General features: G+C 33.2%; 3 protein-coding genes across 3 annotated transcripts; all 3 read right to left on the minus strand.

The window, feature by feature from the left end:
• Positions 1 to 7,238: 7,238 nt before the first annotated feature.
• LOC102628154 (glutamate receptor 2.7-like) lies at positions 7,239 to 15,462 on the minus strand. Its single transcript, XM_052443599.1, has 5 exons — positions 15,126 to 15,462; positions 9,289 to 10,610; positions 8,875 to 9,187; positions 8,359 to 8,765; positions 7,239 to 8,118 (listed from the first exon to the last, which is right to left on the minus strand). The coding sequence occupies exons 1-5, from the start codon at positions 15,409 to 15,411 to the stop codon at positions 7,516 to 7,518; spliced, it is 2,931 nt and encodes a 976-aa protein (XP_052299559.1). The 5' UTR covers positions 15,412 to 15,462; the 3' UTR covers positions 7,239 to 7,515.
• A 4,387-nt stretch (positions 15,463 to 19,849) lies between these two features.
• Positions 19,850 to 21,618, minus strand: LOC127900999 (serine/threonine-protein kinase/endoribonuclease IRE1b-like). Its single transcript, XM_052436711.1, has 3 exons — positions 21,258 to 21,618; positions 20,900 to 21,101; positions 19,850 to 20,613 (listed from the first exon to the last, which is right to left on the minus strand). Exons 1-3 carry the CDS (start codon positions 21,335 to 21,337, stop codon positions 20,410 to 20,412), a joined length of 486 nt encoding a protein of 161 aa, XP_052292671.1. The 5' UTR covers positions 21,338 to 21,618; the 3' UTR covers positions 19,850 to 20,409.
• A 139-nt stretch (positions 21,619 to 21,757) lies between these two features.
• On the minus strand, positions 21,758 to 24,515 carry LOC102609676 (transcription initiation factor TFIID subunit 10). The gene is made up of 6 exons (XM_006483434.4): positions 24,213 to 24,515; positions 24,064 to 24,128; positions 23,320 to 23,382; positions 22,934 to 22,991; positions 22,808 to 22,858; positions 21,758 to 22,138 (listed from the first exon to the last, which is right to left on the minus strand). The coding sequence occupies exons 1-6, from the start codon at positions 24,312 to 24,314 to the stop codon at positions 22,058 to 22,060; spliced, it is 420 nt and encodes a 139-aa protein (XP_006483497.1). The 5' UTR covers positions 24,315 to 24,515; the 3' UTR covers positions 21,758 to 22,057.
• Positions 24,516 to 24,800: the final 285 nt, after the last annotated feature.

A 24,800-nucleotide genomic window follows, 5' to 3' on the forward strand; every position in this document is an offset into this window, starting at 1 on the left:
AATTAAATTTTGTTATTTGGTTTGATATAAAATTTGATAAGAAAATGAATTATAATTTTTTTTCTTTAGGGAAATTCATCATTTACCTTAAATATTAAACTATTTATATTAGTAATAATATATATATATATATATATATATATATATATATATATATATATATATATATAATATAATATAATGACGGTCCGGTGGCCGGCGACGAAGGTCCGGCGACTTTCCAGTGGAGGTTAATTTATAATATTAAATTAATAAAATAAAATTATAAATAATAACTATTAATGGCATCAAACAAGTTAAAAAGTTGAAGGGTAATTTTGAAAATTTTAGTTTCTAACATAAGAGGATTTTAAGTTCTTCACTACTTGGTGTGGAATTCAAATTCTACATTATGATAGATACATAAATTCTAATGGAAATTAAATTCTTATATATTTTTTCAAACCAAACAAAGAAAATAAAAAGAGAATTTTAATTTCTTTCCTCTCCTCCATTCACTCCTCCCAACCAAACACCACCTTAAGGTAATTTGAGGAATTAGAATGAATGATAGAGGAGAAAAGGTTTGTTGGGTTGTTTAGTCTCATCATTTTGAAGCTTTTAATTAGTAATAAGGTTTGATACTTTTGATGACGGATAGCTCTTGTTTGTATAGTATGTCGCTGATATGACAAAATATCACAAATTGGTCGTTTCACATACATCGATTACATGTGTATCTAGGAGTGGAAAGAGTTTTGGGTATTGTTGTATTGCCTCATTTCCATTGATTCCATGCTATGCGTGTTGAGATTTTTTTTTTTAAATAATTGATTGATATACGAGCACAAATAATATGAGTATGAATCATATTTGGGGGTCATTTGGCCAAAACTTGTCGTGTGGAATTGGAAAGGAGCAAAAGGTCTCAACTTTGTATTTGCTGGTTTAGAATTAGTAGTTGTTCATCTTAAAAAGATACGTAAAATTATAAATATTCGGATCCACACCACGTCTGAACTCTACATTCTCATACATCTTGTACATCCGTGGCATGAGATACACCTAAATAGCTTTCTAGCAAAATCTCCTTAACATATAGAATTCTGGACTAGTTATCTCAAAGCTCAAGGATATGATTTGTCTAAAGCTCCTCAATCCATTCTTTAAACTCAATAATGGAGTGGGACATGTCTGAGTCCGATATTGTCATACTCTGCTAACTCTAAGATTTCGTCATTTTTGTCTCATTTCATGATCTGCTGTTTACCTTGACCAAATCAAACCGTATATGTTTCAAAAAGAAAAAGTCACAAGAAAAATCCGTACATCTTTTGCTTCATGCAACGTATCAAAGCCACAAAAACTATTGGAGAATCAACAAAGTAAACACTAAAAAAACACACTATTTTATTTCTTTAACCACACTCCTCACCAACTACAACTCTTCTTTTTCACTCTCTACAACTTAGAGATTTTGTTACTTCACTTGATGCATAATCCAATGACACAAGGGTTATTTATAGTACATGAGAAGAAATGTAAACCATTCAAATAAGAAATTACAAAAAATTAATAACCATTCCTCTTCACCTACCAAAATTTACCGCACCTAACACAAATAATTCAAACCTCACCAACCATATTTACTCATAAAACCTTCTATAAGTTGGGCTTAAATTTATTAATCTTGGATCAAGTTTATGATCCAACACCCCCCTTAAACTTGATCATGGGACACCAAGCAAACTTCTGAATTTTACAAAGTCTTCTTCTTGAGCGGCTTGGTGAAGATATCAGCTGCTTGATCTTGTGATTTTACATACTTGATTTGCACTTCTTTTCTTGCAATACACTCTCTTATGAAATGATAGCTAGTATCTATGTGTTTGCTTCGATCATGAAAGATTGGATTCTTGGATAGGGCAATTGTTGATTTGTTATCAACATAAATCTCGTTTGGCTCTTCTTGTGGCAAACCCAACTTTTTCAGCAAAGTTCTTAGCCAAATTGCATGACAAACACTTGATGTGGCAACTACATGCACAGTTTCACAGGTGGATAATGTGACAATTGGTTGCTTCTTTGACATCTATGTGAAAGCAATATCTCCCATAAATAACACAAATCATGTGGTGCTCTTTCGATCATCTACATCTCCTCCTCAATTGCTATCACTATATCCAACAAGCTTGTAGTAATTAAAAAATGATTATAACAAGTCGAAATTAATTGTACCTTTGATTTAGTGAATGATTCTTTTTACAGCTTTAAAATAAGTCATCTTTGAATTCTCCATATATCGATTCACAAGTCCAACAGTATAAAAGATATCTGGTCTTGTGCATGTCAAATAACGTAGGCTTCCAACCAAAATTTTAAAGAATGTTAGATCTATATCTTCGCCTTCATCATGTTTGAATAACTTGACTCTGCATTCCACTAGCGTGCTTACAGGCTTGCAATCATTCATCTTGAACTTTTTGAGATTCTCTTTTGCATAGCTTTCTTGGGAGATAAATATGCCTTCTTCCTTTTACTTGACTTCAATACCGAGGTAATATGCCATCAGTCCGATGTCAGTCATCTCGAACTCTTTGATCATCACTCTCTTGAACTCTTCAAATAAGCTTGGATCACTTCCAGTGAAGATGAGATCATCTACATACAAGCACATAATTAAAATGTCTCCATCTTTTTCTTTGATATAGAGAGTATGTTCATATGGGCATTTGGTGAAGTCGTTCTCTTGAAAATATTTGTCAATTCTGCTATTCTATGCCCTTGGTGCTTGCTTTAACCCATAAAGAGTTTTTTTCAATCTCAAAACTTTTTTTTCATGTCCTTTCACCACATAGCCTAATGGTTGTTTGATGTAAACTTCTTCTTCAAGGAATCCATTCAAGAAAGCAGACTTCACGTCCATTTGAAAAATCTTCCATTTGTTCTGAGCAGCCAAATAAAGAATAAGTCTAATAGTTTCAAGTTGTGCTACAGAAGCAAATACCTCGTCGTAGTCTATGCTAACCTTTTGACTATAGCCTTTTGCAATTAGTTTTGCTTTGTGCCTTTCAATTTCTCCCTTCGCATTCCTTTTCGTTTTGTACACTCATTTGACACCGATCGCCTTGACCTTTGGGAAGAGTAGTAAGCTCCTAAGTATCATTCTTCACAATGACTTTGATTTCTTTATCTATTGCAATTTAGTGCATCTTCTTAGAAGTTGACTGGCTTATAATCAACAAAGACGCAAAAAAGAGTGAGATTATCATATCTCTCAGTTACCTCATAGAGATCTTAAAGACTCATCGTACCTTCTTCAGTTCTTTCATTTAAGAAAGATGGCGGTGAATCTCCACATATGATTGATGCTGGTGAGATAGGTGGAATAGCTGGCTCTTGTTGTTCTTCTACTTATTTTATCTTTGTATAATCATCTTTTTCAATAGGAAAGAAGTTGAAGTCATCTACACTAGAGGCAAAATCTCATTCTCTTTCTTTATAAAAAAAAACTACATCTCAACTGATCAAGATCTTTCCGTTGTTTGGATTGTAAAGCTTGTATCCTTTGGAGTTGTTGTTATAGTCGATGAAGATGAACTTCTCACTTTTGTCATCTAGTTTGGCTCTACTTTCGTCTGGTACATGTACATGGGCAATGCTTCTGAAAACTCTTTAATGGGTGATGTTGAGCTTTTGTCCACTTCAAGTTTCTTGTGGCGTTTTGCCTCACACACTTCTTGTTGAAGATCGATTGGATAAGTAGACTGCACATGCAACAGTTTCAGCCCAAAATTCTTTAGGTAGCATCTTACTCTTAAGCATGCTTCTTGTTATGTTGATGATGGTTCTGTTCTTCCTTTCTACAATACTATTTTGTTGAAGGGATCTTGGAACTGTCAAAGGTCGTCGAATTCCATTTACTTCACAAAACTGTATGAATTCTTTGAAAGTGAACTCTCCACCTCGATCAGATCTCATGGCTTTAATCTGGTATCCATTTTTTTTCCACTGCAGATTTAAACTTCGTGAAAGCTTCAAAGACTTCTGATTTCTACTTCAAAAAATACACCCAAGTTTTTCTTAAAAAATCATCTATAAAGAGAATAAAGTAGTTACTTTCACCGAGGGAGCTTGACTTGAATGGACCGCACACATCAGTATGAATGAGCTCGAGTGGCTTATGAGCTCTTGAGTTTAACTCCTTTGGAAAGCTCTTTTTGAACTACTTGCCAATTAAACATCCTTCACAAAGTTGATCAGGGTGATTGATGTATGGTAAGCCTTTTACCATATTCTTTTTGGATAATAGCTCCAGTCCTCCAAAGTTGAGATGCCTATATCGAAGATGTCAAGTCTATAATGGATCTTTGTGACTGGCTTTGAGACATTTTGTAACATCATTTTGAATATTTAAAGGAAATATTCTATTCTTCGATATTTTCACCTTTGTAATTAAATTTCATTTGTCATCTCTTAGGAAAAGACTACAATCTTTTAAGTGAATATCATAACATTTTTTTCCAAGAGTTGACCCAAACTAAGGATGTTACTTTTCATATTGGGCACATAGTAAACATTCAAAATTATTTGGTGACTACCATCTTTTGCACGAAAAAGAATATTACTTTTATCATTCACTGGTACTTTTGAATCATTTCCAAAAGCCATACTACCACCTACAAATTCATTTAGTTCCACAAACATATTTCTATTTCCGCTCATATGATTGCTAGCACCTATATCAAGATACCATGTATTTTCTTGACCTCCACTTATGTCATTACGTGTTAGTAAAAGGGTGCTATTTTCACTATTTTTCTCTTCAACATAATTCACTCTCTCATCAATTTTAGTAGTTGGAGCTCTACATTCTGAAGCATTAATGCCTAAATTTTTTACAATTATAACATTGTACTTGAGATTTTTACCTCGATCTTGGATTTCCTCTAGTTGAGCTTTCTCCTTTGGCATAATTGGAGTTGTTGTTGTTGAAATTCCAACCTCATCCATGACCACGACCTCTACCTTGTCCTCGACCTCGACCTCTACCTCTACCTCAGACATAATGCATTCTCTTGTTGTCAGAGCTTTCTTTTCTTTTTTTGGATTGACTTCCATCTTGAGAAGTTGTTCTTTGATTCCTTACTTCTTTTTTAATTTTTCTTCATAGGCTTGCGACCTTCTTTGAAGTTGCTCGATCATCATATCCATCAGATCTTTGGTTTCCTCAATTGTCACAACAATATGGTCAAACTTCGAGTCTACTGATCGAAGTATCTTTTCAATTATCCTTACCTATTTTAACTCATTGCCATTTCTTTTTAATTCATTGGAAACGATCACAACCTGTGTAAAGTAGTCAAAAATTGACTCCAATGACTTCATGTGTAAGGACTCAAATTCTCTTCGTAATTTTTAGATACGAACTCAAAGTCTCTAGTTTCTCCAATACTTCTTTTGATGAGGTTGCACCAACAATCTTTTCAAAAGTATCTTCATCTAATGATTGAAAGATGAGATACTTTGCTTTATTCTCTTTCTTCTTCAAGTCTTTTAAATTTTCCTTCTGCGCCACAGTTAAAGTGGCTTCATTTTCTAGCACAATAAAGCCTTTCTCCACGACATCTTATACGTCATGTGCACCCAATAGAGCCTTCATTTTAATACTTCAGTTGTCAAACTTACTTCTCTTTAATTGTGGAACTTGAAATGAAATTATACCACAATTTGCGATAACTCACAAATTGAGTGAGAATTTTAAGATTCTGAATGCACAGGTGGATTCGGCATATCAAAAAATCTTGGGAGGGACTCGAGTCAACTTTCAGTTAATGGTTAACGGCAATCAACAGTCAACGTCAGCTTAGTTGACTTGGTTCGATCCAGCTTGGTTTGGCTCGAGCTGGCTCGGTTTGACTTGATTCGGTTAAGCTTAGTTCGGTTCGGTTAAGCTTGGTTTAACTCGGTGAGTCAACTCAGCTTCAGAACAAAAAACTTCCGACAACGAGTGTAGGCGCGTTCAGTCTCCGATCGGGATGATTTTTGCGGCGTCACGTTCCTCTCGTTGAGATCTTTGCTTTGATATGCTATATGATACCACTTTGTTAGAGAATCAACAAAGTAAACACTCAAAAAACACACTATTTTATTTCTTTAACACTTCTCACCAATTACAACTCTTATTTTTCACTCTCTACAACTTAGAGATTTTGTTACTTCACTTTATGCATAACCAAATGACACAAGGGGTATTTATAGTACATGAGAAGAAATCTAAACCATTCAAATAAGAAATTACAAAAAATTAATAACCATTTATCTTCACCTACCAAGCCTACCACACCTAACACAAATAATTCAAACTTCACCAACCATACCTACTTATGGAACCTTCCATGAGTTAGGTTTGAATTTATTTATCTTGGATCAAGTTTATGATCCAACAAAAACAACTTTAATTTTGCAATAACCTTGCCATAATCAGCATTAAAATTAATTAAAGTAAGTAATTAATATTTCCTAGTCAGCGTCAAAATCTTCAGCAACGTGGACAGCAGAGCGGAGGATTCTAGCAGCTGCAGTCAACAGATGCGAATTGATGACATGGAGTGCCAGCTGGCATAAGACGGTTACACGGCGACTCATGCATGTACCAGTTAGTTTATAAGCTAATATAATCTGTTATATTAGTTAAAAATGAGTTGAATAACAGCTCAGCAATCTTGTATATATAAAACCTCATGTACATTTTATTCTCAGTGTATTGTGCAACAACAAAATGAATTAGAAAGTCCTGGAATATAGTTCCCGATTCATCTTTAGCATTTTCTTTCATTTTCTCAGTGTCCAAACATCAATTTCTCGGTCTTTAACTAAAATTAATTAAAGTAATTAATATTTCCAAATACTAGGTTTTATTTTGGTCTGTGGAGGAAGTAATTATTATTATTTGAATGAGTCTAGCTATTGAACAATATTTTCCATGACATATTTCTCTTGTAAATCTATGCCTGTGTACAAAAGATATGGTTAGGATACCGAACCGAACCATACCTGTTCGGGGGTCAGTTCTATTTCATTTCAGAATTTTCCTAACCAATCAGTTTTGATTCGAATTTTAAAAAATGAACCAACACCAAGGAAATCAACAAAACGAACTGAACCGAAATCTCTCACCCCTACTGGGTTTCTTATCTGATATTCAGGGTTATATGCTCACAATGAATCCGTAAAATTTCCACCAATAGCAAGAGCACTGACTTGAATTTTTGTTATAATTTAATATAACAAAGCCAAGCGGGCAAATTTAAAAAAACATGAGCTTCGTTAACAGTTCTCTTTGCCTTCAGTTACAAGCTATCTACTGCTAAACCAATGTATATAATTTTTTCCCTGGATGTGCTTATTTTTTTAATCTGTGTCTATGGTCCCATTCCAGGTCTGAATTTCTTCCATGAGAACATCCCTTCTAGAGACTAACTATCGATGTACTATGGTCTGTAGCTATGTTATTTATAACTGCATTAGTTGTTTTCACGAACTACTTGGGGTTGCTATTTCTTGATCTGGGATAGTGAGCTCAACGGCAGACACTATCTCTAGAGGTGCTTGAGCTTGACTATTTGGATTATGATTCGAATTACCATACTCAGTTCTGGGTGTTCCTTGCTCTCCACAGAAACAAAAGTGGGAATCTGCATGCTGTGAGTAGCTTGAAGGACTGGCTGGGTAGCAACTGCCTGGAGAGGCTTCAGTTGCATCCATACTATGAACTTGCATGCCACCTTTGTCTTTGAAAATATGTGCACTGAGGTCTCTTGAAACAAATATTTTGAGAAAAAAGCGAATTCTTGACAAGAATGATGATTCCGAATTCTTCAAGACATTCCAGTGCTGATGGATAAAAACAGCCATGAATATTATGAGAGCTAAGATTGCAGCAACGCCAGCTATGAGAAACAGACCCCAGAAACTGTTAAGGCCAAGGCTGCGAGAAGACACAACGGTACTTGCATCTGGGCAGCTAGAATGTTTCTTGAACCATGCATCTTCAATTTCCTTCATTTTATCCCCTTCAGTCACATTTAAGATTGCCTTCGAAACATCATGTACTAGAGGGGAATGTAATGGGAAGACCTGCAAATCACCAAACAAAAGAAAATCAGCATGAGATATTAAGAAAAGATTGCAATTGATGTGCTTTTGCTTAATTGAGAAAGCACGACAGCTTAAGTGTTTGACGAATGCCCTCTTTTACTGGCAGTTGATGTTTATCAACCACCCATCCATCCATTCTTGGTAGTTAGACATTTTATTACAAATAGCTATGGACTAAACTTAAAAGCCATGACGCAAGAAGAAAGTTCGAGAACTTACAAAACCAAACCCAGCTGTTTTAAATTTTGGTTCAATCATGGCATATTTGGAGCAATATTGTCCAATAAGCAACTTCATGTAGGGAATTTCATCAAATGCTGCTGCAATGCCGCCATTTACACTGCCTTTTTGGAAAAGTTCATGACAATCTTCAGGAGAATTATACACTACAAGTTTCCTCTCATCAAAGCCTAATTGTTTCAGGATTCCAAGAACAAATGAACCCTTCTGGTATCCAACATTGTCCCCTCTCTTTATCAGCATTTTGACATCAGTAATTGTTGGCTGCAGTTGCTGCACAGTGAGTAGCGAAGTCAAGCTGGCTGTGTAGCTTTGAGTGAGAATGAGCACAACAAAACACCATACAATCACCACAATTCTGGCTAAGTTGCTTATCACTCTCTCCCCTGTATACGTAAAAGTTGAAGAAAAAACCTCAATGTAATGCCTTGCATGGTGAATGTGAATGCATTAGTATCTAACAGAAGTCAAGAAAGTTGATGGAACATTTATTACGTTGTGAAAAGACCATTGTTGAGAATGAGAACCAGAAGCTTGTGCCAACTTGTTGCCCAGCAGGGCCACGAAAATCTTCGTTTACTCTGTGTTCAAGAACCCACACTACAAATCCAATGAAAATGAAAAAACAGAAACATGTCACCCAAAGGTCCCATGTTAATGGCTGCAAGAACACCCATGCATTTCTCTTCTTGCTATCTTTGATCGGCACAATCATGGATACTCCAGATTCTGTATAAGGCAGTGTGAAATCTACATAATTTGATCTATTAAACACAATTGTTATATCTCCCACCACAGCATCAAATTCCTGTTCAAAATCACCCAAAAAAAAAGTAACCGGCTTTTACGTTACATAATTAAGATGTGACTAGTACTATTCTAATTAGCATTAAGAGATGAATTTTTTACCCCGAGAAATACTTGGTAGACCAAATCATTGTATGAACCTGAACTGCTGCCATCAGGCTGTCCATAGGGGACAAAATCATAAGCGACAGCATATGGCAATTCCTGAATTACAGCTTTAAACACATCTACACAATATCCAGTCACAGAAGTTGGTTCTTGAGTTTTTGGATCAATTGTCACGTTCACAAAATCACTAAAGCCTTTCTTTACGGGCACTCCAATGCGTAGCTTCTTCTCATTTGTAGGAACCTCCCATCCCTTTGGATCAGAAGTAGAATCCCCTGGCCATATGATAGGTTTAAGCTTGGATTTTGTAGTCGAATTTGAACTCAGTTTCTGCGTTAGTCCTTTTTCTGGGGTCCAAAATCCAACCCCTCTTGCTCCATTATTGACATTAATAATCTCAAAAGCTGAAGATTGTAACTGCCCATCAACAAAAATGTAGTCCCCTGTAAGCCCTTTGAATCTTGCACTTGATAAAGCTTGGAGAAGTTTTGGACCATTCTGAGAGATACCAAAAGCTTCAAGATCAGTTGCATTGCGAGAAACATTAGTCTTATCAAAGCCAAAACTTGTGATACCGGCTTTCTCAACTGCCTCGGCCAGTGCCCTTGTAGCATCATAAGCTAATAACCCAAAAATGTTCAATTCAACATCAACAATAGACGGATTCTCCTGCAAAAAATTTCTTTTCCATCGAACTCTAAAATTTTCGAGTGCCTTTGTTTTCGGAACATGAGGTCCCACACCTATCACTCCTTGCATTGAATCAATCACTGAAGGCTCCAATGTTCTTAACAAATTTGTCATGCCATCGGTCATGATCCACACACAGCCTTTATTCATCAAACCAATTTCGTTTGCTTTCTCAAAAATCCTAGAGCCAAGGGAAGGCAACATATGCAAAATGAACACTCTGGTTTGCATTGTGAATAGTTTGTAGAGCTCTTTTTCAATTTGATCGTCAGTAGCCAAGGGAGAAATGACACTTCTATATGGCACCCGAGTGTCAATGGCTTGAAGGGCGTCAGTTAGAGAAGGAATCATTTCTTCTCCGTATTGATTGTCTACATAAATGGGCACCGCTTCTCTCCAACCAAAGGCTTTGATTATTGCAGTTATGGCACCAGCTTGAGATGAGTCATTTAGGGAACCTCTAAAGAAGTATGGACTCCTAATGGAAGTAAGCGAAGGACTTGTTGCGGAAAATGATAAAATGGGCACTTGTGATTTGTTGCCTAGTTGAATTATAAAGTTGGTCTGCATGGATTTTTCTGGTCCCAGTATGGCTTGTACTTGTACATTGTTTAGCAAGTCCAGAGCTGTGAATTGACCAAAGAAAATTGTGATTCATTTTTCATCCCAAAAAAATAATAATAATAAATTAATTAATAAAATAAAAATAAATCTAGAAAGAAAGATATGTAAAATTACTGGCAAATTCCTTCTCCCTTACAAAACATTATTTTACAGAGTTTGATATTTTTGTTAAAGCCATATGCTACATCACTCGAAATACAAACTCTGTACACCTAACATCATTATATAAAGGACAATTTTTGTTCAGTTATATTATAAATCTCTGTGCTTTTGTCGAAAGAGAAGCATTCCACATTTGTCAAAACTTATAATTTGGCCTCCATCTTGAATAAGAAATCCTCGTGTACAGACAAATTAAAAGCTACGAACTTGAACTTTCAGATAAAACTCTGCCACTTTTGGATGATAGGATTAAGTATAGGATTGGATTAATTTTGAGATTAAATATTTATCTCATGATTGGCAAGCTTAATTGGACTAGATTAAGGGGACTAAATTTGAATTTATTCCTAAAATCATAGGACTAATATTATTGATTTACAAATGGGTTTAGATGGGATAAGATTTAAAGAAAAAAAAATTGTCCATTCATGAGACTTTATTACACCTAATATTAATTAATTAACCATTTATTTAATTCTTTAATTTTTTATTTATGATTTACATAAAATTTATTTTTATTTATTATCATGAATTTATTAAATTGGTACTTTGACTTCTACTAACTCTTGAGATTAATTTTTCATTACTTGTATATTTAATAATTTATCAATAAAATTAATCATTTAATAATTTATTGCATTATTTGATTTTACTAAATTTAATAATCACTAATATAATATTAAAAATAATCATGAAATAATAATACCATTAATTAATTGATTTTAGATAATATTTTTAAATATTTGGTAAAAATTAATTAAATATTTAGATTGTTTTATGCATTTTTATTTGATTATTATATTGTGACTACCCACAAACTTATTTACAATATATTTAATTTTCTTACTAATTGCTTTTTTAATTTATTTTAATTATGATTAAAAAATTTCATGAATAATTGATATTTATATTTAAATATCAACTTAAATGCTATTTAATATTATCTAAATATAATTTAATATAGTCTAATCTGGTATTGTACCAAACATAAGACTATATAATATAATTTAACTTAATCAAATCTAATTTAATCCAATTTAGTCCAATCCAATCCCGTATGCCAAACATAGCTCAAAGTGATATGCCTTATGAGTTGTGAATTATGCACCGGGATCAATCCTCTCCTTTATTTATGAACTTTTCCTAATAAAAATAAAATATGAAGTGGGATGTATGATGATTATCAACCATAAAAATATAAAAGTAAATAAACTTTAAACCTACTCTCTTTTTTTTTTAAGGTAAGGGGAGGTGGGCAAGCCCAAATATAATTTTTACCCCCCTTACCACCCCCAAGAATCGAACCCGGATTTTTGGTAAAGGCTACAGCTGCACTACAACCAACTCGATCACGCCCTTGGGGGCACTTTATACCTACTTACATTGTTATTGTAATAATAATGTGACATGAGATTTTCAAAAGCTCGAGAGAGCTAAGATAAAAAAGAAGATTCTAGTTATTGATTTTTGATGATTTTGTTTTTCTTTCTTCTCTTCAAACTAAACTATTTCTAAATACTTTTTATTGGGGATGACAAAATTACCCGCAACCCGTAAACCCACAAAAACCCACCAACTGATAGGTTTGGTATTTTAAACTTAAACTCGTTGCGGGTTGCAGGTGGGTTTAATATTGAGAAAAAATTCGCCAGATACCAACTTGTGTATCTGTTAACCTATATTCTTTATTTTAATTATTTATATTTTAAATTTTAATCATAAAAATTACATTAAAAATTTAGTCATAAATATATGTAAGTTAAAGTTTCTAATTCCTAAACCTAACCCATCTCACTATATATATATAGGCGTTCTCTTTTTTTTTTTTTCGATTGCGAACACGCTGTTAAACCGTATGTTTTGTTAGTTTTCTACACTAACTATATATATAGTTCTTCTTCACTAGAGGTGCTCTCATTTTTTTTCATTCGGAGAGCTATTAAATGGTGTGGTTTAATAGTGTCAGTGTACATGCTATTAAACTGCATGATTTAACAGCGTGTCCGCATTTAAAAAAAATAAGGACACTCGCACTAGAGTGTGTGTGCGTGCGCGTACATACGTGTGTGTATATACATACGTACATACGTACATACATGTGTGTGTGTGTGTATTATTAGAAATTTTATAATTTTCATGTTTAATATTACTGATCTTTTATTTTAATTTAATCAATTTTGTTTGTTTTGCTTTAATGACATGAACCTAATGATTGCTTACTAGAGTCGGGTTTCTGTTTGTTTGTTTATTTATTCTAATCAGTAATTGTACAAAATTTATTTGTTGATACTATTTATAATACTTGTATATTGATTAAAAGATGGAGTAAGACATTGATATTAGTGATTGTGATTTGCCTACAACGGAAATATTTTGTATTAGATTAATATATTTTATGTATTTGTTTTAATCTTAAAATTTTAATTTCGTACTTACGTTGATAAAATCTAGAATTGAGTATTGTATACAGATTTTTTAAGTTAATTGTTTTAAATTTATAGTTTGAATTATATAATTTAAATTTTTATGTATTATTAAAATATTTTTTGATATTTTTGTTTTAAATAAAAAACCTTGCAAAAAATTTGCTGTAGGTTGCTTTTTTGCTGTAAGTTGCGGGTGAGTTTAATAATTGTTAAAATTTATACTGGGTGAGTTTTTTGAAAAAATAAAGCTACTGCGGCTTACAAGTGGGTTTGATAATTTATTGATAATGTAAATTTTTTGTTGATGCAAATTTAATAATAATAAACCTACAACAAGTGGTACCCATTGACATTCCTACTTTTTACCGAGTCCTCTAATTTTTTCATTTACCTCTTTTCATATTCAAACTAGGGGTGGGCAAATCGGGTTTCGGTTCGGGTTGTTCGGGTTTCAGTTTGGGTTTCAACCCGTTCGGGTTGGAGAAGTGAACCTAATCGGGTTAAAAACGCCAACCTGAATCAAACCGAACCGAATTTAATTCGGTTCGGTTCGGTTTGGGTTGGCAATTCGAATCGGATTGGGTTGATAATTCGGGTTAAAATTTTGGTTTAGGTTAATTTGGGTTAGTTTGGGTTAGAATAATTTGGGTTAGTTCGGGTTAGAATGGGTTGGAACAATTTAATCTAAAAATTCTAACAACAACCACTTAAAATCAAAAAATCTCAATTCCAAACATTCTTAACAACAAATATCAACTACAAATCATCCTTAATAACATTTCAACAATTTAAAAATCTCAATTTCAAACATCCTTAAGGAACAATTTAATCCAAAAATTATAACAACCACTTAAAATCCAAAAATCTCAATTCCAAACATCCTTAATAACAAATATCAACCACAAATCATCCTTAATAACATTTCAACAATTTAAAACTCTCAATTCCAAATATTCCAAACATCCTTAAGGAACAATTTAATCTAAAAATTCTAACAACAACCACTTAAAATCTAAAAATCTCAATTCCAAACATCCTTAACAACAAATATCAACCATAAATCATCCTTAATAACATTTCAACAAGTCTTTTTAAAGTTAACAAAACATAAAACATGTAGTCAAGTACAATAAAGCTACAAAAATTACAAATCTAAAAATTAAAATGGCAAATGGCAAGCATGATTAAACATCTCCACATGACAAACAAGGCTAATAATCCATCTCCAACACCATCAATACTCAACACAACATCTCCAAATTAGTAATAATTAACCACCATCATAGGGATTTTTTTTGTTTAATGTATATATTTTTTAATTTTTAAAAGCTGAATCTTTAAAAAAAAAAAAAGCTTCAACCCGAACGGGTTAAAAATTCGGTTCGGGTTGAAGCCAAACCGAATTTTAACCCAAACAGGTTGAAACTTTGAATCCGTTCGGGTTTCACCGGTTAACCCGATCCGAACGCCCACCCCTAATTCAAACCCGACATTTTGAGAGGCAAAACATCAGCATTTTGGGTTAAATTAATTTATGGACTCTAACGGATGTCACTATCGGCTGACAAATGCAGGGAAAAAAAATTATTATATATGGGGACCACGCATGAATTCTCCGGACATGGACTTTGGAAAACAATCAAAACTCCTTATTGTTTCAGTAATATCGTTTCCCTTCTCATTTTTAAAAATTCATCATCATTGATCAATAAGAATTTCTAGAAATAAAAGAGGAAAAGATACGAAAATGTCGAAAGTTTACACAAATTTTTTACTACAACGAGATTAAATTTGCTGATCTTTCCCTATGAGAATTTTAACTTGAGTAAATACACGTTTTTGGACATTGGTAGTGCTTAATAAATAGAAATATGGTAAGATAAATCGCAACTAAGAAGAAGCGAGAGATGGCGAATAATGAGTGGGTACCTGCGGCAGCTGCAGCAACAACATCTCCTTTGGAATCCCTGGTGTTAAGCAGAAGCCTGGTTTTGTAGTGAGAATTGGAGTTATAAAAATCAGAGAGGCTCATGTTGATGCAACTCAGAGCTATCTTCCCATCTTCTCCATTTATGTCAAGAACTAACCCCACATTTACTGGAATTGTTGTGTTTTTTGACGTGGCTGTGTTAGTCAAGAAGAATAAGATCATCAGAGGAATCAGAAAGAATGGGAAAGAGGAAAAACTTTTTGTTGGGTTGTTTAGTCTCATCATTTTGAAGCTTATTTGAGTAATAGCTACGGTTTTGATATTTTGATGAGGGAGTCGTGGAGTGCTTTTGCTCTTATATAGTGTTAAAAGATTTGAAAAGTATGAATTACACAATTAATGCCCTATAGAATAAGCAAGTACTTGACTGTGTCTCTGCATGGAAAGTATACCGTAATAGAAACAAGAGAAAAATTCTTGTGGAGACTTTGGCTGCATGGAAATTTCATCACATACACCTCCTAACGCATTTAACACTTTAGCAGCAAAGCTTTAGCCTTTTGGATGCTCTCGATGCATTGCACTTACGTCACTGAATTTGGGAAAATGATCGAAATTCTTTTTTTTTTTTTGAAATGATTGAAATCCCTATTAAATTTTAAAATTCATTGAAAATCTTTGGTGATAAAATTAATTTTGTCTTTCAAAAATTTAGTCCGTCAATTTTTCAACAAAAACATACATTTATCAGATTTTCAAAAACCAAATTGTTCTTAGAGAAAGTAATTCGGTCATTAAAACTTTAACACTAAGGAGTTTCAAAGGATTTTAAAAACAGGAGGGGAATTTCGATCATTTTCCACCACTGAATTTCCACCTCATATATAAATTAATTCATTACTGATTGAGAAGTGCAAATGACAAAAATCTAAAAAGGTAAGAAAAAAAAATTAGAAGTCAAATTTTGGCACACCTCAAATAATTGTTAACTAATTTACTAAGGATTGGTAGCAATCTAAATTCGAGAGATCGGTTTGGTTTTAGAAAGCATTTTTATTTGGTCTACATGTGTGTGTGTATACATAATACACTTGTAAATTTGTTACGCTCTTCGGATACCATAAAATATGGGGTCTATTAAAAGTCTGAATTGAAAAACTTAACATAGATTAAAAATCTGTTAGCATATAGTTTGAAAATCTACACCGTATAAATGCGAGATATACCCATATATCAAAGACGTATATCTACTCTCTTCAATTTAATATTTGACTATTTGTATTCAATACTTGTATAAATAAATAGTCAGTCTCTTCCATCAAATATTATTATTTATGGAGCAGTGCATCTTCAATTTTTTTATCTCAAAAAATTATCTCAAATGATGTGGTATTCATAAATTAATTTGTGAAATAATACAATTAATTCACTTAGATTTTGTTAAGAATTACCAACCACTCATTTAATAACACAACATTTGGGATTAAAAAATTTAGGACGTGTATTTTTATTCTTATTTATATTTCATTATAACTTTCCAAGTTCAAAAATTAGCATAGCATAAGCTAAAATAAAATAGCTTGTTGTCTTAATAGCAAAGCTCCTTAAATAAAAATCGACTTGGGACAGTCTCGAGGCCATAAGATATGATTTGTCGGAAATTTCTTATTCACAGGAGTACTAGGACATAGCTGAGTCTGATCTCTATTTTGTCTCATTATCTGAGTCTGATCTCAATTTTGTCTCATTAATTTACATTCATCATCTATCATTTACCTTGACCAAATAATCAAAATCATTTACGCATCTGACTTGTTACGACGTATCAAAGACACTCAGAATAGAATTTCTCCAAAACCAGAATCCCCAAAATTCTTCAATATTAATGAACTTGCGAAAGTCAGCATCAAGATAACATTAGAGAGATATTTTCTTTAATTAAGCTACTAGTATAATTAATTAAGTCTTTTTTTCTCAAGAGGAAACTTGTTTGAATGGGTCTACGTACGCGCAACATTAATTAACCACAAAAACATAGTTTCACCTTGAGGAAGCATCAGTTATTTTGTTATTTTAAAATAAATTTCTTGATCAAGCAGTGTGTTTTACGTAATATATCAAGCTTATTGACTTGCAAACATTATTTATTTCACAAGGCATTAGCTAGGGTTTTAAAATATATATAAAACACACACACATATAAAAGTTTCTAATTCATAATTTTAAAGTACGGGAACATTCAAGAAATCTTTAAAACTGCACGATTTTAAAGCTTTGTTTTATAATACTATTAAACCCTACGGTTTTAAAGTTTTCCTGAACATTTCCCACACTTTAAGATCACGTACCAAAAAACTACTATATATATATCAATGATTTTTCAATCAGAGATATCTAACTTTAATAAAGTCATATATTAGTTAAAAGACAAAAAAAATTAGATTTCAATACACTATATGACAAAATACGGTGCATTGAAATCTATGTTTATTTTATCTTTTAACTTATCCCTAACTTTATTAAAATAAAGGATCTTGATTGAAAAACTATATATATGCTTCTGAAATCTCCATCATCAGATTCTAATATTTTATTCTAAATATACAATACAATATATAACACATCAGTTCTACCAACAGTAATTAGTTAAACTAAATGAAGGTAACTGCAAAATATTTGGTGAATATACAATCAGTAAGAAATTTAAAAATTTCTTAATAACGTTGCTTTCAAGACTTTATTTCTAATCAACAGTTTTCTCTCTCTCTCTCTCTCTCTCTCTCTCTCTCTCTCTCTCTCTATATATATATATATATATATATATCTATGTATATATGGCGCCTGATATATTTGAGAAATGTTCAATTATGTTGCCAACTATCTTTTTTTTAAAAAAAAATTATTATTATTATTATTATTTTGGAAAAAAAAAACTTAAACCTTCAAAGTGTAAACTCTTAATATTTCACGAATTAACATACAAATCTTTTCAAAGTTTGGCTCATTGTGATCACCACTGTGCATGCTTCTTCTCAGCCTTGATTCTTCGTTGGTTTTTTTTTTAACCCATTTATTAACTTTATCATCATGTAGGTTTTAAAAAATGGTAAATATTCGTTTAGTCTTTATATTTGAGCTAAGCATCTATTTGATCCCTATATTTAAGAAAAACAATTATCTCAAAACACTCATACTATTAATATGTTATATTCCAACCCTTATTTTTTTCTTTCCTTTTACAATAATAAACTTACAATAATATTGAATATTCTTGGGATATTAACAAAAATAAAAAATAATAGTTTATCAAATTAATCTTAAAAGTAACATAAAAATTTGCACAATTTTTTAATATAATTACTTTACTTGTAGGATTAATTTTTGGTAAAATTAACTTTTTTAAATAATTATTAATAAGATTGTAAGGATATTAAACATTGCTTAAAATTTGCTTATATTAATTTATTTATAAATAATTTTTAGTAAGATTATTGCACATATACAAAAAATACTCTTTCACACTCATATTTATTGGTTAATTTACTAATTAACCTTTTTATAGGGAAATAAATCAATATCAAGAATATTATTGAAAGGTTATTATTGTAAAAAGAAAGACAAAATAAAGGTAAGAATATAACGTATTTAATTATAGAGATGTTTTGAGGTATTTTTTAAATATAGGGATTAGAATATCAAACACTTAAGTTAAGATATAAAAACTAAATAAACATTTACCCTTTTTGAAAAATAAAATCTAATGGTACATTTGATGTGCCCTAATAAATAAAAATATCGTCTGCATCTTCTCATAGAATGTTGTGAGTCTACCAACAAAAGCAAGCCTTAGGCATTTGAGTATCAAAATTTCCGATTATCGTATTATCCCTTTTTTTCCCCAAAAAAAAAAGTTGTCTACATAATTTCCCGAAGAAGTAGGTTTCTTATTAAGTTCTAACTAATCTCACACGTTATTAATCTCAGAGAACGGACTTGAATTCAATGATGTCTCATTCAATTATTTTGGAAGATAAGAATGAATTTAAAACTAGATGCATCAAAGTCTCAGTCACGGTCACAGTCCAGGTAATTTTCGTTTTGCTATTACTAACCGATCCAAGTAAACCATAAGCTTTCAATCAAATTATAAAATCGGGCCGTCACAAGTCAAAAGTCACAACTCGTGAACTCACAACACCAATAGCTTCTTGCGGGTACTATTTCACAATTTGTTTTTTGAACCATTTTCAAACTTGGAATGCAACCCAACATTGTATTTACAAAAATTCAAAGGCTATTAATTCTTACTCTGCTTATTCAACCTACTCCGTCTTGAACAATAAAACGAAAAGCCAATCGTAAAGAAAAGGGCAATAAACGATCCAATCATTCAATTATTATTTTTTTTTTAATTTTTTGATAACAAAAAAATAATTGAATGAGACATCATTGAATTCAGGTCTCATTCAATTGCTTTGGACGATAAGAATGAATTTAAAATTAGATGCATCATAGTCTCAGTCATGGTTACAGTCCAAGTAATTTTGGTTTTGCTATTACAAACCGATCCAATTAAACAATTAAGCCTTCAATCAAATTATAAAATTGGGCGGTCACAAGTCAAAAGTCACAATTCACAAACCAGTTGCTACTTGCGGGTAAAATTTCACAATTTTTTCTTCTTTTTAATCCTTTTTGAACTTGGAATGCGTAAGGTCGTGCTTGTATAACCCAACATTGTATTTACAAAATTCAAAGGCTATTAAGTCTTATGCTGCTTATTCAACTTATCCTGTCTTGAACAATAAAACAGAAAGCCAATGGTAAAGAAAAGGGCAATAAACGAAGCAATGAAAGACTGCACACGTGATCTCAATCCTTTATCAGCTGGCTCCAAAGCAAGTGGAGGTGTTTCCACATTGCGTAGAAGAAATGGGGGGAATTGTAGGTCCAGTGGCCCTAATGAAGGATTCGAACCAGAAGGAGGAGGCAAAGACATCCATCCACCTCCTTTACCCTGCACGGAGAGAAACCCCAGCAAATCATCATCATGAAGCCGGTGGACAGAAGCCCCCGTCCCACATGGCAAGGTGGAACCAGCATCACCAACATAGTCTGCAGTTAACTCTGAATTCAAATGATTTTCACTCACCACCGCTTGACATTGAAATTCAGCTTCAACATCCGCAAATGCCACTTGCCACAAAATATCTCTAGAATCTGGAGGATAATACCATATCTCATAATCTGTCCTCATTACATAAAGCAAATCTTCCGAACCATTCACATAAATACGAAACTCTTCTTCATCGGAAGCCCTGAGCCTAACGTAGATGCTGAATTATCTGACTCATGACTGCAAATCATTCCACCCGACTTGGCATCGACAAAGAACACGCTAGTTTTTTCATGGCCTAATAAAAGAGCACCGTCATCCCATACATGCGGCATCCTTCTCATAAACTCTCCAACATCTATAGAAGGTTTCTGGCGAACAAAAATCACATTAGCGTACTGCAAATATACAAACTTAATTTGCAAACGAAATACATATGGCAGCTGAATGTGGGCAAATGACAAGATGTGTTCTTAGTTATTCACTAATAATAGAACAACAAAGTCAGCAACTCTCACCCGCGAAAATTAGTAAAATAACAATTAGGAGTTGTTGACTTCATTATATCCTACAAATAAAGAGAGATAATAATCTTGTCGGACAACAGTTTTCGTCAAGGACAACCAATGTTAACTAGTAAAACCACAAAATGCTTACCTTCATTTTGCCAATGCCCTTGCGATGGAAATAGAGTTTCCAATCTTCACCAACATCAACATAAAAATCAGGGTCATTACGAGTGAAAGACGAATAAATTGGCTTTCCCATAGAAAAAGACCATCTGCTTTCGCCTCGTTTAGTGTCCACTAAATGAACTGTTCCGTTTAAAGTAGCTACCAGAGCAAGATCACCAGATTCGCTGAATCAAATTAAAAAACACAGAATATTCAAAAATTAATTGATCAAGCGATTCCTTCCCAATGCGGGGAAATTAATCAATAACAAAACACAATTCTTAACTAACTCGGTTCAATTTATCCCGTTAGTTAAATTGAAGATTAGGGACGATACTTACGGAGAAGCCCTTGGCGAAGTCGGCGGGAGCGACGATAATATCACCGTTAACAAGAGAAGAAAGATAAGAGAGCGTCTCATCGTCTATTGAGCAGCCGGACTGCACTTCGCACTCTTCCCTCCCTCGTGACCCCCGAGCGTTTCCTTCGCGACGTATATATGGTTTTGCCTTTTCTTCGCATAAACCCGGTCGGGTTCGGAACCTACTTAGGACCCAACTTTTTTTTTCCTTAAAGAAATTATTTTATTTAATTTCGCTCTAAAATAATAATAAGTCACTTCCAAGTTCTAACTAAAACAACTCACGCGTGTTGTTATATTAATCTCTGAGAAATAATGGACTAGACATTCAATATCTCCGTATTCAATAATTTTATTTTTAAGAGAAAAAAAAAACACTAATCAAGCAACTAATTACATAGACCAAAGATCAAACATGTCACCGACCAACCGCACATATGAAAGGGCCGCCCTATAAGTCGAAATAATTGAGAGGAGAGATTAATGGAAGGTTTAATTTTCAGGCGTAAGGAGTACATAACCACTATGATCTTACATAGAGCTTAAAACATAACCGACTCTTAGACATCGGAATACAGCTGGATTGACAAAACAGACTGACCTTCAAAATGAAGGTACGGAGGGAAATATACAAGATATGTATTTAAAAAACATTAATTAGTTGTCTTCTCAGATAACAAACGGTATGCAAGGTGTCAACAGCCAGCTAGAGCACCAGCAGTGTCAAAAACATATAACAAATAGATGAACTTGATCATGTTGCACCACTTCAACATCAGCTCACTCTTCTTTTGAAGCAGGATCCATCCCGGTTGAAGGGTTATCAGCAAAATACTCCTGGTGCTTCACGTTCACGCCATACTGCTCATCCAACAACACAAGTGGAATCACTTTCAGATGTAACACAACTCAATGAAAGGAAATTAAAACCAGTGCAACTGCACACCTCAAGTAATTGTAGTTCCACATATTTCTCACATGGGCATCACATACTTTTAATGCAAATCAAGACATTTCAAGCCTAGAATATACTACATAAGCCCTTGGATGGGCAGTGGACAGGTGCAACTTTAATCCTTTCTTGAATATTCATTCTGAAAATGCTGTCTTGTATAGTTTAACAATAATTCCTCCATTTGACCAAACTGTTCAACCATCAACCAATGGATGCATCATAATCAGAGATGCTTTGTTAACACCAGAAACATCATCCAAATGAAGCCTCTACCTTATAACCTTTCAAATACTTTCTTCTTTTTATTAATTTTGTTGAACAACTTTTGTTATATTTTTTAATATTCAAGGGTGCAAACCCTTTCGCAGAAATCAGCTCTAAATCAGTCACAGACCTGGTAAACAAATCTTAGTATTTAAGAACTACCATGTTTTAGGTTGAAAGAGTCCAAATTAGAGAGAGGTAAGTTACACCTCAATTCTCATAAAATATTATATAATTATGAAGAGACTAGCTGAGACGTCAGAAGCATGACTTGTGAAACCAGGAGTAATAAAACATATTGCAGGGCTTACCTCACGCAGTGCCTTCGAGAGATCCTCCATTGTTAATATCAAACGTTTATCCTGTCCCAAGAAAAAAGTCAGCCAAGCCAAAAGCAGTCAGCCAAGGACATTTTGCACATAAAGCAAAACAAGTACCTTCTGCTGCTTGTCCCTTTTGTCCTTGACCACTGCTGCCTGCCTTGCCTTGCATTGCCTACATTAAGTGGCATACCTGGTTTAAACTTTTTTTTAAAAAATAGTTGGTCAATTGTGTAGTTTAAAACTGTTTCAACCACATACTGCAGCATACATTCAAGTCTGTTTGTTTATTGTCATTCAGGATCTAACAGTATTGTTAATTAGATCCTCATGTTTGTCTTTGTTAGGAATGCTTCCTGTAGACTTTACTGCAGAGTACACTTTTCAGTGGTTATATTATTTTTCTATATTGAGTTAGACTTGAGTTGGTAAATAAAGAAAAGCCTTGGAATCTAGTGAAAACAAAAAGTAACAAGCGTAAGAAGAAGGTGTTGGTAGCATACTGAAGAGCATCAGTAGCAACCTCAGCAACAAACTTCTGCGTAGCAACAGCTACCAGCCTAATTCTGCAAAAACAAAGACAGCAATTTCTATATTATGATCAGATACAACCTTCACAAGTAATAGGTTATAAAATCAATTGGATTTTCTAGCAACAAATAGCAAAGCAACAGAAGGATACTTTCAAAAGAAAACTATCAAGCATTCTTCAATGGCATACAAGAGATAACCATGATAGGCAATACAGTCAAAAAACAATGAAATCGACACATCTCTTTATGGAAGAGAACCACTTATATGACCTAATTCTTTGTTTTTCTTCCAGTTAAAGGCAACTCATGAGAATAAAAGAACTCAAACAAAATAGCTAGAACAATTACCAACCAAAACTTCAAAACAAAAACTAATTTCCCCTAAAATTCATCTCGGTCAACTAAATTGTCCAAGGTCAACCACCCACAAGCCAACAATTGGGAACTTTGGAACTTTTTCTTTTATTTGCAAATATCATCAAAATACATCCCATTTAGTTATTTCCTTTGAAATCTCTAAGTCACATTACAAAATAACAGTCAACTACACTCTCCTCGAGCTCTAACTCCAGAATCGGCCACTAACCACCAAAAAACTATGAGGCTTTCAAAAGAACTATTCAAAACCCTAGAACAAACAATTTGCAATATGACTCACTATTACCAAAAGCAGAAATAAAAAATCAAATAAAAATAAAAGGTACAAGTACCTACAATCTAACATCGGGACATTGAAACCCGCTCTTGGCTAAGTAGTGCTCCACCAACTCATCAGGTATCTGTTTAAAAAAAAATTAAAAAGAAAAAAATTTTAAAAAGATAAATAATAAGGAACTTGTAACAGTAGATTAAAATTTGTTTACGGTGGGAGTATAGCCCATTAACGACGATAGAAATTCAGTGAGCGCTGCATCATCGTCGTGCCTTCCATCGCTCGACTGCTGGAAGTTGTTATTATGATTCATTCTTTCTCTTCGCTCTTCCCTTCTCCTTCTTTTCTTAATAATAATATGTATCTTTTGTTAATTCTTCAGTCTCTCTTGCGAGCAAATTACCCAAGTCGGAGTTTGGATTCTACACACACCCAAGATCGAGTTTCCGATTTTTGTTTCTCGATACGTACCCAAACTAATCTGATCTGACCAATATACCCTTCACGACAAAAGGGATGTTTGGGTTCTTTTAGTTGGGTATTTTCGTCATATTTATATGTCCTCTCCTCATTTGCCGCTGTCCACACAAAAGCCTCCCTTTTGGCTTCGTTTTTACCGTTTCTGAGGGAAAAAGAAAATGGATAACGAAACTTCATATTTGAAAATGATGCCAATAAAAAATTAGTGCATGTTTGGTATGACTTATTTAAGAGTTATAAATATTTATTTAATTTAATAAATATTTTTTAAAATTTTTTATGGTGTTTGGTTATTTTTTTAGTAAAATTTTTTTAACTT

The sequence above is a fragment of the Citrus sinensis genome, chromosome 1 (assembly GCF_022201045.2).
Source record: "Citrus sinensis cultivar Valencia sweet orange chromosome 1, DVS_A1.0, whole genome shotgun sequence".
In the NCBI taxonomy this organism is placed as follows: domain Eukaryota; kingdom Viridiplantae; phylum Streptophyta; class Magnoliopsida; order Sapindales; family Rutaceae; genus Citrus; species Citrus sinensis.

Bases quoted from the DNA above. Each gene is read 5' to 3' on its own strand.
- LOC102628154 (XM_052443599.1), bottom strand. From the start codon at position 15,411: ATGATGAGACTAAACAACCCAACAAAAAGTTTTTCCTCTTTCCCATTC. The intron at 8,766-8,874 runs GTAATAAATGTT...TTACGTATACAG, and splicing joins AACAATGGTCTTTTCACAAC to GGGAGAGAGTGATAAGCAAC. The intron at 8,119-8,358 runs GTAAGTTCTCGA...GGTGATTTGCAG, and splicing joins AAACAGCTGGGTTTGGTTTT to GTCTTCCCATTACATTCCCC.
- LOC127900999 (XM_052436711.1), bottom strand. From the start codon at position 21,337: ATGAGACGCTCTCTTATCTTTCTTCTCTTGTTAACGGTGATATTATCG. The intron at 21,102-21,257 runs GTAAGTATCGTC...AATTTGATTCAG, and splicing joins ACTTCGCCAAGGGCTTCTCC to CGAATCTGGTGATCTTGCTC. The intron at 20,614-20,899 runs GTAAGCATTTTG...TTTGTTCGCCAG, and splicing joins AGGGCATTGGCAAAATGAAG to AAACCTTCTATAGATGTTGG.
- LOC102609676 (XM_006483434.4), bottom strand. From the start codon at position 24,314: ATGAATCATAATAACAACTTCCAGCAGTCGAGCGATGGAAGGCACGAC. The intron at 22,859-22,933 runs GTACTTGTTTTG...TTCTTGGGACAG, and splicing joins AAAGGGACAAGCAGCAGAAG to GATAAACGTTTGATATTAAC. The intron at 22,139-22,807 runs GTAAGCCCTGCA...TTGGATGAGCAG, and splicing joins TCTCGAAGGCACTGCGTGAG to TATGGCGTGAACGTGAAGCA.